Source organism: Cucurbita pepo, chromosome LG03 (assembly GCF_002806865.2).
Source record: "Cucurbita pepo subsp. pepo cultivar mu-cu-16 chromosome LG03, ASM280686v2, whole genome shotgun sequence".
Lineage (NCBI taxonomy): Eukaryota > Viridiplantae > Streptophyta > Magnoliopsida > Cucurbitales > Cucurbitaceae > Cucurbita > Cucurbita pepo.
Window position 1 is genome coordinate 8,218,767 of NC_036640.1, and position 14,244 is coordinate 8,233,010.

General features: G+C 36.2%; 2 protein-coding genes across 2 annotated transcripts; one reads left to right on the top strand and one right to left on the bottom strand.

The window, feature by feature from the left end:
- Nucleotides 1-3,977: 3,977 nt before the first annotated feature.
- On the bottom strand, nucleotides 3,978-5,143 carry LOC111790375 (ylmG homolog protein 1-2, chloroplastic). The gene is made up of 2 exons (XM_023671259.1): nucleotides 4,283-5,143; nucleotides 3,978-4,194 (listed from the first exon to the last, which is right to left on the bottom strand). The coding sequence occupies exon 1, from the start codon at nucleotides 5,065-5,067 to the stop codon at nucleotides 4,360-4,362; it is 708 nt and encodes a 235-aa protein (XP_023527027.1). The 5' UTR covers nucleotides 5,068-5,143; the 3' UTR covers nucleotides 3,978-4,194; nucleotides 4,283-4,359.
- A 1,674-nt stretch (nucleotides 5,144-6,817) lies between these two features.
- Nucleotides 6,818-13,606, top strand: LOC111790353 (uncharacterized membrane protein At1g16860-like). Its single transcript, XM_023671229.1, has 5 exons — nucleotides 6,818-7,140; nucleotides 7,995-8,963; nucleotides 9,186-9,341; nucleotides 11,162-11,373; nucleotides 13,127-13,606. Exons 2-5 carry the CDS (start codon nucleotides 8,076-8,078, stop codon nucleotides 13,317-13,319), a joined length of 1,449 nt encoding a protein of 482 aa, XP_023526997.1. The 5' UTR covers nucleotides 6,818-7,140; nucleotides 7,995-8,075; the 3' UTR covers nucleotides 13,320-13,606.
- The last annotated feature ends 638 nt before the right edge of the window (nucleotides 13,607-14,244 follow it).

Here is a 14,244-nt window from a genome sequence, read left to right on the forward strand (position 1 = left end):
GGGCGTCTAATTATGGTATGGGAAAGGAATTTTTATTTATTTAAGGAAAATAATTCTTATTTATATTTCCTTATTTTAAATTGTATTAAAAAAATATATTTGATTTCAAATTAAATTATATACGTCTAAAATGGCCAAAAATTTCAAATTATTCAAAACCCATGTATATTTTTATTTAAACTATTATGATTTAAATTGTTTTAAATTAATTGATTGATTATTTAAAATATGTGATTTATATTAAAATCATACTACATAGTGCATTTTAATTATTTTTAATAAAATTTTATATTTTAAAATTTTGATTAGTAGGTTTTGTAATAGAATTAAAATGTTTTTTTTTAGTAAGTTTATATTTATGATGCATTTGAATATAGTATTATATTTAGAAATTGATTGAAAAATTAAATTATGATATTTGCTTGGATTGCATATCTTTCCTAATAAAATGATGTTTTTTTTTCTTGTTTTTTTTTTTAACATAATTGCTATATATATAAATATATTAGATTTCAAAAAGTAAATTAGTTTTAATAGGATTAAAAATTTTGCTCAGTGATCCAATCATTAATACTTAATTAAAAATTAATGAATTTAAAATAAAATTGACAATATTGTCTATATTATCTTTAGGGAGACAGACTGTCAAGATATCCTATGTTCTCTATTTTTTATTCACTCTGAGATTCATGCTAGTTTCTAGCGTCTTTTGGATTGTCCTTCCTAAGAAAGATATTTACACGGGACAATATTAAGATGAAGTGTCTATATTAGGGAATGTACTTCAAATGAGAATAAGATACGGAACGAATTAACTAAGATTAATAAACCCATTAATAAATTATAAACTACGAGCAAGCTGTTTATTGAGTATATTTTATATATGCATCCTTGCTACTTCAATTTTCTTTTTAGGTAGAGTTGGATGTAGCGGTCGAGGCAGAGACACGTGTGAGCTATTCCTAAGTTCTTTGAGGCATTCCAAACAATTCTTTTTTTTCCTTTTGTACCAATTTAAGAATCGCCCTCTAAGAATCTTAATAAAATTTCGAAATTTTTAAAAATGAATGACATTTAAGTGTGAGTTATGTAGCGGTATTAAAGTGTATATTATACGTACGAAATTTATAATACTTTAATTTTGGTCTTGAATAACATTTTCAACTATTGTATGAAAATGCTTCCAAATTGGTGTTGTGTTTTGGATTTGAAGGATGAGGAAGGGTTCGGTGCCCTTAGGTCCGTTCCACTAGACTCAAAACTGGTAGAACCATCATAGATTGGAGGAATAGAAATTGATGATTTGGGTACGCTCATGGCAAACAAAACGAAGAATAGAGTATTACGTTCGAGAGAGGTCCAAACCCACCACTAGTAGATATTGTTCTTTCTATATTTCTCTTTCGAGTTTACTCTCAAAGTTTTGAATCTCGAATCGAGACTAAAAAGTTTAATATGAAAATAAATAAAAGATGAAAATCTGGTGAAATTTAAATAGAAATAAAGACATAATAAAAACACTAAAATTAAATGTAAAAAAAAATCTTGGAACAACTTAAATTTATTATAACCGTGAAATTGGGTTTGAGATATACTTAGAAATCAAAATACAAATGACTCATTATAAAGATGGATTGACGCTTCGGAGATATACTTAGAAATCAAAATACAAATGACTCATTATAAAGATGGATTGACGTTTCGAAATGCTCCCCTCTATGACAGTGCAGTTCTTAAACACTCTTCCAACTCGTCTATAAACAAAAGAAGGGAGAAATGGGTGAATATAAAATATTCAATAAGCAAATTACTTGTAAGTTCCACGGGATTTACTCTGAACTTTATGTCGGGATTTACTCTAAACTTTATGCTACTATTTGAGCATCTGATCGCTCGTAAATGTATATAGTAAAATGATGCAAAATTGTCGATTCATAATATATATATATATATATATTTTTGTTACTTTTGTTGATGGAAATTAGATGAGTTTTTGGTTTCATTTAGTATCATTCAAATGGGTTTATGACTTTAAACTATTTAAACAAAATTTATGTAGAATATCAATTGTTGTCGAAAAGGAGAGAGCAACAAGAAAATCAACAATAATGAGTAGATAAGTTATTAAACTTTGTGGTAGATTTTTACCCATTTTATAGAATTTGAAGCCCACTTTCAAGGGTCATGCCAATGATTAATCCATAATAAGTAAAATTCTTATTCAAATCTCTAAAATTTAAAACTGATTTTTAGTTTTCACTCAGTCTTTTTGAAAAAAAAAAATAATTTCAAATTTTGGAACATTCCTAAAAAACTATAGCAAACAAATATCAAAAGAAGGATAACTTTCAAAAACTAAAAGAGTATTATCATTTTAACTTGGGGATTCAAATGGGAAAAACAAATACTAAACACAATCTAAGGCATAAATTAGAATCTACAGAAATTAGAAGCCCCACTCAAGAGTTTTAAATGATTACGACAAACTCGTTAAAGAGTATGAATTTGAATGATTCAAAATAATTACAACATACTCTTTAAAGAAAACCGACCCTACATGACATGCTCTTTAAAGAGTACCGACCCTACATTGGGAGGAAGGGAGAGAAATAGGCTCTATCGAGCCGCTTTCGAACCACCCCTAAAAAGAGTTATGAATAAAACCAAACCAAAACAAAAACCCCCTTCTCCTGTTTTTTTTTTTTTCATCTTTCTTACTATTACTCCGTGTGGGATTGGGTTCCTAAATTCAATGGGATTTTGAGTCAGGAATCACGGATCTCCACAATGATATGATATTGTTCATATTATCCCACTTTGAGCATAAGCTCACATGGCTATGCTTTCGTCTTCTCCAAAAGACCTCGTGCCAATAGAGATCTATGCCTTCCTTATAAACCCACGATCAACCCCTAAACTAGCCAATGTGGGACTCACTCCCAATAATCCTCAACAATCAACATCAGGAATGAACGAGGATTACCAATTAGAAAGCATCCAGCTTGTCTCTCATACACACACCAAACAAACAAACAAGTACACGCAAAATCACAAATTCCATTCATCAAATCATTCACACCTGAGAAGAATCAAGCAACTTCGGTAGGTTTCATTCTGGAATCTGTCTATTTCAGAAATATTCTACCTGTCCAGAGGTAAAAGATATTTCTTAATTCTTATAACACACAGTAGATCAAGCAACTTGGTTTCAGGAAGCTGAAGAGCATACATATAAATTATATGTAAAATTCAACCAACTCATGGACAGCTTATTAAGAAATCTCAATATGGGTACAGCCAGAATCCACCTGTAACACAATAATCAAATACCAGATGCGTTCAAAGATGGAATACTTGTACTGGCATGCACTTTTAGTTTTGACCTCCTCACCATCTAAGAATGATGGCAAAATCTATCTGCACAAACCATACAAAGACTAGTACCATTCAACGAAATCATATAATTAAACAATCTCTTTCTATAATATTCAATCACACCATATCCCGTGTCGATATTATGTCTCTCTGGAAGAAACGAGTCAATCCCTTCCTCCCCAGGAGAAAAAACAGGAAGACTTAAAAAATGCCATATTTGCTTCGGATCAAATTCGAAACCTATCAACTCTAACAACTAATCAATTCACTGTGCGCCCATATTAGCAGGTAAGCATACTTTGAGTTCTGTGGCTAACCATACCCATTGGTGTAATGAAAACAGGCTCATTCATAGGAAATAGATAAAAGACCTTTACTCAGCTCGAGATACAATTCAATTTGGGTGTTCTAGCTTCTACTAATACAGTGGTGTAAAGGAGCGCTTGCACTTTCTAAGTACAGTTTTTAAGTACTTTGAAAGTCATTCCAAATGGCACTAACTTGATTACCACCTTTATATTCTTAGCCCATATATTATTCTTATAACATAAACATAGCAAAGATAGTAATCGGAGCAGTGTTAAATCATTCAGCAAGCTGTATGCAAAAGGCTGGGTAGTAAAACTGCTGAAAAGTACCACAGCAGATGATAATTTATGCCGAGCAAACAAATTCAAATATACCATCCTTTTCTAAGTCTGAAACGGAGATTACATAAACCGAAACGATAACCTCATCGAACAAATGCTTCATTAAAAGCTGTCAAAATTCAACTGTTTTAACTAAAATTTACAATCATGTCTCGCAAACTCAAATCCCCTGAAGAAGAAAAACAGAAATAAAAGCAAATTACGATATATCCAAAACCCCAAAACTCAAATCCAAATTTTGATGAATTGAATTATACCTTACTCGTCGTAAATTCCGCCACTAACCAACCAACCAACCAAATCCACTCGTAGCCTCCTTCAATACATGCCCCTGCTACTTTTTCAGAATTGACCCTAGTGTGCCCAGAACAGCAAAAGCCAAAAGTGGGCTAACATCCAGGGTGTCGAATATTGGAGGGATTATATTCCGGAACAGGTTCAAGTACGGATCACAGAGATCACGAATTGCAGAGAGTGGCTGCCGGTCCCAAGGGATATTGGGGAACCAACTCAGCAAAACCCTAACCAGCAGAACCCCACTGTAAATATCCAGCCACTTGGCCAACCCCGCAGCCACCACCGTCAAAGGCGTGTTGAGATTTCCGCCAGGGCGGTCGACTAGTGCAGCGAAGAACAAAGAGCCAGCCGGCTGGAAGGCACCGAGCCCAGTACATGGATTTACGAGACATTGGGCAATCAAACTCGGCCAAACATTCTGAACCAGTTTGACAATCAAGGTCGAAAATGTTAAGGATATAGATAGAATAGTAGCAAGTACCCGGGTCGGACCGGTAAGGAGAGATCCAATCGGAATTTCTTCTGATTGATTGGAAAGTTTTGGTGAATAAGCAGAAGGCGATGAGGAAGCTAAAACCCTAAGGCCGTGATTTGGAGAGTTGGCGGTGCAGAAACGGAGGGGGAGCGGAGAAGGTAGTGGGCGGTTGAAGGAGTGGGAATAAATGGCAATAGAAGGGTGGAGCTTCGGCGGGAGAACGGGGCGTCGGAGGGGCAGAGCTTGAGAAGCGATTAGGGAAGACGCCATAGTTGGGTGTGGTTTGTTTATCGGCAAAATTGAGGCCGCGGACGCAGAAATGTGAAGGGGGAAGATAATGTGGAAATAAAAATAATAACCTAATTTAAAATTTAAATTCATAATTCTTTTTTATATTTTCTAAATTAAAAAGATTTTGCAACCCATTCATCACTTTGACCCGATCAACTCAATTTAACCCTCTATTTTCGATTTGGGTTGGACAATTCAACTCAACTTAACCCTGAGTTGGGTTAGGTTGGATCGTCGGATTTCTTTTTAATTATTTTAAAAGGTTTTATTATCTCCATATAATATTAATAATTAAAATTTCATAAAGTTTAAATATCAATTATAAATAACTCGTATCACAAACGTTAAATATTCTTAAATTTTTTAAAAGCTTTCGATGATGAAAGTCCCACATTGGCTAATTTAGGGAATGTTCGTAGGTTTATAATCAAATAATACTCTCTTCATTGTTATCAGCCTTTTGGGGAATCTCAAAACAAAGCTACGATCACTTATGCTCAAAGTTGACAATATCGTACCGTGGAGAGTTGTGTTCAACCTAGAATTATTATTTTTTTCTCTTCCCTTTTCTATTCCAATATCCAAAAACACGATAATTAATTACTTATAGTTGAGATTCAACCCATTATTTAATTCATAACTATAATAGTAGTTTTAATTGGTATCCAATTTTTAAACGTGCCAAACACATCTAAATATTAAAAACACGAACACCTCTTTTATTATTATTATTAAATTCTTTTGTTTTTGTAGATTTTATTTTTCACGTGACGGATTAAATCAACTAAACTTTAATTATTGATTTACAATTAGTTTATCGTATATAATTAGACCCAAAAAATGTGTTTATTTTATTTTTTGACATCTAATAAATTTTTAAAATTTTAATTCTTTGTTATTTGATGTTGAAATTTGAATTTTGTGTGTAAGAATTTATTGAAAGTAATTAATTTAATTGAATTTATTGTTTTTTAGTGAAAGAATAAATGGAGAGGGAGAGTTTGGATTATCTTACCTGGCTGTTATATATTAAACATCCATTGGTTACAGCTATTGAAACCGTGTCATTGGTGGTTGCCTACATGTGATGATGATGTGGACTGCTCTTCTTCCTCTCTAATTTTCTCTTCATTTTATAATAAATATTAAACTTTCAATATAAACATCCCATTTTATCAATTACCTTTAATTAATTAATTAATTAATTTCCTCTAGGTTTGGTAATTTCCCAACTTCTTCACCAACAAAAATTAATTAATTAATTTCCAATGAATTATTCACCCAATTTTGAATTAATTTTAAATAAAATAAAGTAAAATTGCACGTTCATATGGCTAAAAAAACCCAATTATCCAATAAACTCGGAATACCCAACTCAAGCTATAGAGACCGGTTCATGGTCTAAAGAGTCCAACAGGTCGAGTTAGTACAACCCAATTCAACTCCGGTCCTCTTTTTCAAGATTATTATGAAAAATAATTTGTTAATTACTAAATAATATAAAATTGATTTGTAAATTTAATTTCGAGTTTGGTTCAAAATTTTTTTTTTTTTTTTTTTTTTTTTTTGTAACTCAATCGGATATAAATTATTAAAAAAATGATCATAAACCGACTTGCTTTTGAATTTAAATTGATATAACTCCAAAATTTCAATAATTTTTTTTATTCCAAATCAACCATTGACAAAATAAAATAAAATAAGAGAGAGAAAGGGAGAGAGAGAGAGAGAGAGAGAGAGAGAGAGAGAGAAAAAGGGAGAGGTGGGATGTCTCCTCCGAGCTGAATAGTTAAATAGGATTGTTGTTTTGCTTGACCTTTATACTCCGTTTGGTGGTTTTTGCCGGGCCAGACAACCTACCAGTTGTTGCGGCTCTTTCAAGAGAGAGAAATTCCTTTTATACACACTCAAACACACACACACCCACAGATGACCCTCTGCTATGCTAATGGGATCTCACTCTCGCCTTCCCACCTGAATCACTACCGCCATTACTTCCTCCGATACCTTTGATTCACTCACTCACTCCTTTTTTTTTTTTGTCTCTTACAGGTACTTTCTACTCTTAATCAATCATCCACCCCTTATCCGCATTCATATTTCTAGATCTTCCCCAATTTCGTACCACTTGCTAATGATTCCATGATCTGGGTTTTCCTATTTGATCTTTTTTAGCTGAGTTTTGACTGTTTATGGGTTCATTCCGAAATGGGTTACTCTTGGATTTTTTGTTCGATTGCAATCCGCTATGGAATCGGCCAGTTTCACATTCCTTCCATGGTTTTACTGCGTTTCTTTGATTTGAACTCTCTGGATTTCTTCAATTTGAAGAATGTGGGCTGTTTTATTTCATTAATTGTTCTGGGTTTCTCTTTGAGCTATGGATCTGTTACCTACTTATGCTTCTAGATTTGAAGTCGTTGGAAAAGATGCAATTAACCTTATGAGAGATGAAATTTTGGCTAACTCGATCCAGGAAAATGTATTTGAAGCCGAGTTTTCTTTTGTTCTTGGATATATTCAACTGCTTAAATCTTGCAACAAGCTTTGATTTCGGGTGCAGAAGGTCTATAAATGTGATAACCGGATCTCCTAGCCATTCACAGTCTTTTCCATTGCTTAATTTTTAGTTTTCTTGATGAACTTACTGTTCTTTCCATGGATTGGAACAATTTTTTGCCAGAGATTATCTTATTGACTCGTTCTTTCTCAAGAAGTGGGTAAACTTATGCTTATTGTTGCGTTCATTGTTTGAAGAAAAGTGTATAGAAAACTCATTATCTCTGTTGTTATCACTGCTGAAATGGAATCTGCTGCATTTATGGCCCCATGTTTTTCTTTTTGTAATTGAAATGGTTCTCCTGTGTTTTTTCTCTCTTTCTTATGCTATTGTTTTGTTCTTGTAGGACTCTTGATTTCTAGTTTGATCTTGTAATAGTTGTCTTCACAATTTGCTTCTGTCCACCTGAGATTCTTTGAGCTAATTGATGGGTTCTAGATTCCCATCTCATCAACTTAGCAATGGCCTCTTCGTCTCGGGGAGGCCAGAGCAGCACAAAGAAAAGACTCCGACGATGAGTTCGGTGGCAATGCCCTACACCGGTGGCAATATTAAGAAGTCTGGAGAATTGGGGAAAATGTTTGATATTCCTACGGATGGCTCGAAGTCTAGGAAGTCTGGACCTCTCAATGTTGCTCCTACAAGGACTGGATCGTTTAGTGGTGCAACTCATTCAGGACCAATTATGCCAAATGCAGCCCCTCGGGCGGGTTATACCACCTCTGGTCCTATTTCTTCTGGCATGATGACTAGTTCAACCTCGTTCAAGAAGTCGACTTCTGGGCCACTAAACAAACATGGGGAGCCTGTAAAGAAAGTATCTGGCCCTCAATCAGGCGGAGTGACACGCCAAAACTCTGGACCTATTCCTTCAGTTCTGCCTGCTACTGGACTCATAACATCTGGTCCCATTTCTTCTGGTCCATTAAACTCATCTGGGGCACCTAAAAAAATGTCTGGTCCTTTGGAATCAATGGGTTCAATGAAAATAAATGGCCCTTCAATATCACAAAATCCGGCTGTGACCACCCTTAGCCCAGATGATGAATATTCCTTTGGAAAGAGCTTCCCAAAATTAATATTGTGGTCTGTGATTCTCATATTTGTCATGGGGCTAATTGCTGGTAGTTTTATTCTTGCTGCAGTTCACAATCCTGTTCTTCTCATTGTTGTAATTCTACTCTTTGGAGTAGTTGTTGCAATATTTACTTGGAACAGCTGTTACGGAAAGCGAGCTCTTATCGGTTTCATTTCTCAGAATCCTGATGCCGAACTTCGTACTGCAAAAAACGGCCAATATGTCAAAGTTTCTGGGGTATGTAGCCTAACAAAGTGTGGTTTCATAGTGGTGATAATAGCTAATTAGTACTCTTGATTGCATTGAAGTATTTTTCTGGCCTTTGATTCATTTAACTATCAATAAATATGGTTCGTGAGCTATACTCCTGTTGAAATGTAAATTTTCGGTGACAATATGCCATAAATATTACCGGAACTTCGATTTTATTGATGCCATAGTACCTCTCGAATTCTGCAGGTTGTTACATGTGGCAATGTGCCTCTCGAGTCATCCTTCCGTAAGGTTCCTAGATGCGTCTATACATCTACAAGTTTATATGAGTATCGAGGGTGGGGTTCGAAGCCTGCAAATCCTGGACATCGCCGATTCACATGGGGACTGAGATCATCGGAGGTAATATGCCTATTAAGCGATCAAATACGTTCGGTTGTTGACTTTTCTTCATTCCTTGATTTCATATAATACTAGTCTTTTCTTAGTGTTTTTTATTTCTGTTTGGCGATCCCTTTGATTCTAAAGTATATGGAGGATACTTAATAATGGATAGTTGTCACAATCATGCACACATTGGTTATGTTGGCTAGTAAAATGGTTTGGACTTTGAAGCCCTGATGGACCCATGGCTGATGAACGCGGTTTTCAAATATTCGAAATGACGGTGTTAAGAATCGAACGGAACGAATTCTTTGGAATTAGCAAATCCAAGTGGAGTACAATTACAAGTTGCAACACATGGTTTGCTTTAACTGGTTTCTTTGATGGAAAATGAACTTTCATCGAACCGAATTAAGTTATGAAAGTGACGGCCATACGAAAGATAGCCATAAGATCAGACCAAAAAGAGGCTCCAATTGGTAAGAGTAAGAACACAAAGGACAACTACAAGTACTCTTTTCCCTTTTCCTTTTAATGAGAATCTGATTAATAACTTGGTTGATAATTACACTTTATCCTTCTGAAACTTGCACTTCCATCTCAGAACGACTTCGAACGATCTCTTTTGGGAAGGTTTCAAGCAAGAAGGCATTTTTTATATTGCTGGTTAGGAAAAACGTAGCTCGTTCTGAGTCGGGAAAGTCTTGGGCTTGGTTATCTTACGAAACGTAGAATGTTTGTCTTCTAGGTTCTAAGTTTTTAACCGAAGGGGATTGAAGATTTCGCATCGGTTGTATTCTCCTTGACATGAAATAATGAATGGAGTTGGCAAAAGCTTTACTCAAGAATGCTAAATTAATCTTCTGTGATCCCACATCGGTTGGAGAGGGAAACGAAGCATTCCTTATAAGGGTGTGAAAACCTCTCTCTAGAAGACGCATTTTAAAACCGTAAGACTGATGGCGATACGTAACGAGCTAAAGCGGATAATGTCTATTAGTGGTGGGCTTGGACTGTAATAAATGGTATTAGAGCCAAACATCGGGAGGTGTGCCAGCGAGGACACTGGTCCCCAAGTGGGTGGATTATGAGATAAGATGAGAACGAAACATTTCTTATAAGGGTGTAGAAACTTCTCCCTAGCAGACGCGTTTTAAAACCATGAGGCTGATGACAATACGTAACGGGCTAAAGCGGATAATATTTGTTAGCGGTGGGTTTGGACTTGGACTTGTACGGTTACATCTTCAAACTGAAAATTATGAATGACAATGGGTCACCATCACCGGTAAGATTCTAGATTTGAAAGGATATTTGAAAGGTATTCAACTTTCCTCTCTATTCCCTCATCTTCACATCTCTAACAACAGCTTACCTATTGACAGAAGGTATGGCATGCCCCTCTTTATTTTGAGATCGTGAACTTGGCAACAACGTTAATGATCTTGAAACCTGAGTGTAACGGCCCAAGTCCACTGCTAACAGATACTTCCCTCGTTGGGCTTCTCCTCAAGGTTTTTAAAACTCGTCTGCTAGGGAGAGGTTTCCACACCCTTATAATGAATGCTTTGTTCTCCTCCCCAACCGACGTGAGATCTCACACCAAAAATGGATTTCTTTCATGTATAAACGCTTTTATCCTCAACACCAGAGAAGATCATTGGGGGAAAAAAATCCAGAAAAGTGAAAATCTTTCTTTTGGAGCAAGATCCAAGCCAACTTTAGAAATGCTATAATTATATGTATGATAATATTTTAATTTCATGAATCTGTTCTATACTTAAACTTCAAGATCAATATCAGAAAATTTATGTTGTTCTTATGTTTTTCTTCCATAGAGACACGTCGTGGACTTTTACATCTCGGATTTTCAGTCCGGATTGAGAGCCTTGGTTAAGACTGGTTATGGTGCTAGGGTGACTCCTTATGTTGATGACTCTTTTGTTGTTGATGTTAATCCATCAAACAAAGACTTATCTCCAGAGTTCGTTCGATGGCTCGGAAGGAGGAATCTTTCAAGCGATGATCGTGTAATGCGGTTAAAAGAAGGGTAAGCAACTTTTGTTCTTCTCTTACATGTAGACTCCTTGAATAGCCTCAGGGTTCAGTAAACTCATGGTTGTTATCCCTTGCTTTCTTTCCTACCACTGTATTTCAATAGTTGTTGCCCATTACAAGCTTTTATATTATGACTCAGTTTTGCTTCACCCGGGCCCAAGTTCCACTTCTAGCAAATATTGTCTGGGCTTTTCCTTTCGAGCTTCCCCTCAAGATTTTTAAAACGCGTTTGCTGGAGGGAGGTTTCCACATTCTTATAAAGAATGCTCCGTTCTCCTCTCCAACCGATCTGGGGTCTCACAATCCACCCACCTCCAGGGTCCAGCGTCCTCGGTGGCACTCGTTCCCTTCTCCAATCAATGTGGGACCCCCAATCCACCCCCCTCTGGGGCCCAATGTCCTTGCTGGCACACCTTCTCGTGTCCACCTCCCTTCTAGTACCCCATTTTTGGAACGTCCAGTGCCAAAGTCACTGAATGGGTAAGTCGCCAATCCAAGGAGATATACTAGGATGGATGAAACCTTTGTCTAATAATTCTTGTAGTTGCGCCGTGAGTTCTTTTAACTCGGTTGGCGCTATGCGGTAGGAGACTTTGGAAATAGGCCTAGTGTCGGGCTCGAGTTCTATAACAAAATCTACCGTTTGGAAAGGGGTTGTTCATGGTAGATCATGAATATGAATTTTAATTGTGCATTTTTTTTTTTGTCCATTAAGTTCCTGATCTGAATTTAAATTATTTTTATTGATTGAAAATGTTGGTTTGAGCACAATTTTATTTTCTATAAATTATTTTCATACACCTTTTTATTTGTTATTAAAATAGAAAAAGTTTAACAACTATAATATTTTAAATTATAAAAAATTTAAAATTGGAATTATGTGTGATTAAATCATTGACATATTATAATTTTTTCACCTTCAATTTAAATAATGCTCAAGTTTATATATTAATATAAGTCCTCAAAATTAAATTATTATAAATTTATAAAAAGTAAGGATCAAATAATTATTTTATTTGAACCATTTTCAAATTTTTAAAAGAAATGAGAAAATTCATTGAACAAACAATNGGCTTTTCCTTTCGAGCTTCCCCTCAAGATTTTTAAAACGCGTTTGCTGGAGGGAGGTTTCCACATTCTTATAAAGAATGCTCCGTTCTCCTCTCCAACCGATCTGGGGTCTCACAATCCACCCACCTCCAGGGTCCAGCGTCCTCGGTGGCACTCGTTCCCTTCTCCAATCAATGTGGGACCCCCAATCCACCCCCCTCTGGGGCCCAATGTCCTTGCTGGCACACCTTCTCGTGTCCACCTCCCTTCAAGGCTCAGCCTCCTTGCTAGCACATCTCCTAGTGTCTGACTCTGATACTATTTGTAACAGCCCAAGTCCACCGCATCCAAATATTGTCCTCTTTGCGCTTTTCCTTTTAGGTTTCCCCTCAAGGTTTTAAAACGCGTATGCGAGGAAGAGATTTCCACCCTTATAAAGAATGTTTCATTCTCCTCAAACCTATTAGCTCATCTTTTGAAGATTGTGAGAGAATGGTTAAACAGCAAAACCAGCCAATATCTTATACAGGGATACTGTTATCTAAACTTAAGATAGAACGTTCAACGACTGAAACGTTTATTTATTAGAAAGTTTCACATTTCCTATACCTGATATTCACTAACAGATTAGGCCTATTGATTTTTAAGGATAATGGTTATTCAGACTAGTGTGTTACTGTTACTATCAAATGCAGGTACATAAAGGAGGGTAGCACGGTTAGCGTGATGGGAGTTGTTCAGAGAAACGACAATGTGCTTATGATCGTCCCCCCACCCGAACCATTGACCACAGGATGCCAATGGGGCAAGTTCATTTTTCCAGCTAGCCTTGACGGTATCGTCCTCAGATGCGAGGACTCGTCAAAAGTCGATGTCATTCCTGTGTAGTGATATGTGCATAAGAAACTTGTTGAGGTATTACGGTTTCTTGAACAATATTTTGATGGTGTTGGTGCATCCACTGAACAACCAAAGAAGACATTAGGCATTTTTTCTTCTGCTCCCCACTTCTCTTGGCTTGATGTATAGTTTGTATTCATATTCCCTTTATATCTTCTTAGAGCTTGAAATTACATTGTTGGGTTTGTTTTTGTATGAAGAAGAAACACATTGAATCTTGAGCTGACTGACTGGTAGTCTTATGTGAAGAAATGCAAGTATTTTTGCCATGCCAATGCTGCTCTTTTATAGTCTTTATATCGCTCGAGAATATATATCTTAACTATTTAGGTCATGCTTCGGTTACCTTCAAAAGTTATGTTCACGTAAGTTAATTTAGTATCGGTCATGTTATTGTCTTTAGATTCTTGACAAGTAACACTGACGCAACGAGCCTAATTCTAATTGTTTTGTTCCGAAGCAAACCACGGGGCGGTTCGTCCTATTCAGATATTCACGACCAAGAAACACTGGATTCTCTTTCGGGTAGGCCCTGAAAGGAGAAGGAAGGCTGGAATGCCAACAGGCGTCTATTATTGAATTCACCCGACCCGATAGTACCCCATTTTTGGAACGTCCAGTGCCAAAGTCACTGAATGGGTAAGTCGCCAATCCCTAAAACGGACTATGTAATGTACTTTATCTGCTGGGTTACGGGTGGGCATTTTACCAGAGGTTTCTATTGTATCAATCTACCCTTGTTTAATTCCTGTTGAAGCATATACTCGGGGGGGGGTGCAGGGCGGACGATTTCAAAGCGGACTCCCATTCATTAGATAGAGAAGATCGCCAAGATTTCGTGATCCGCTGCCGAACTTATTCCTTCCAATTCAACGGGCATTCTCAACATTATGCCTTGAAGAGGACTCGAACC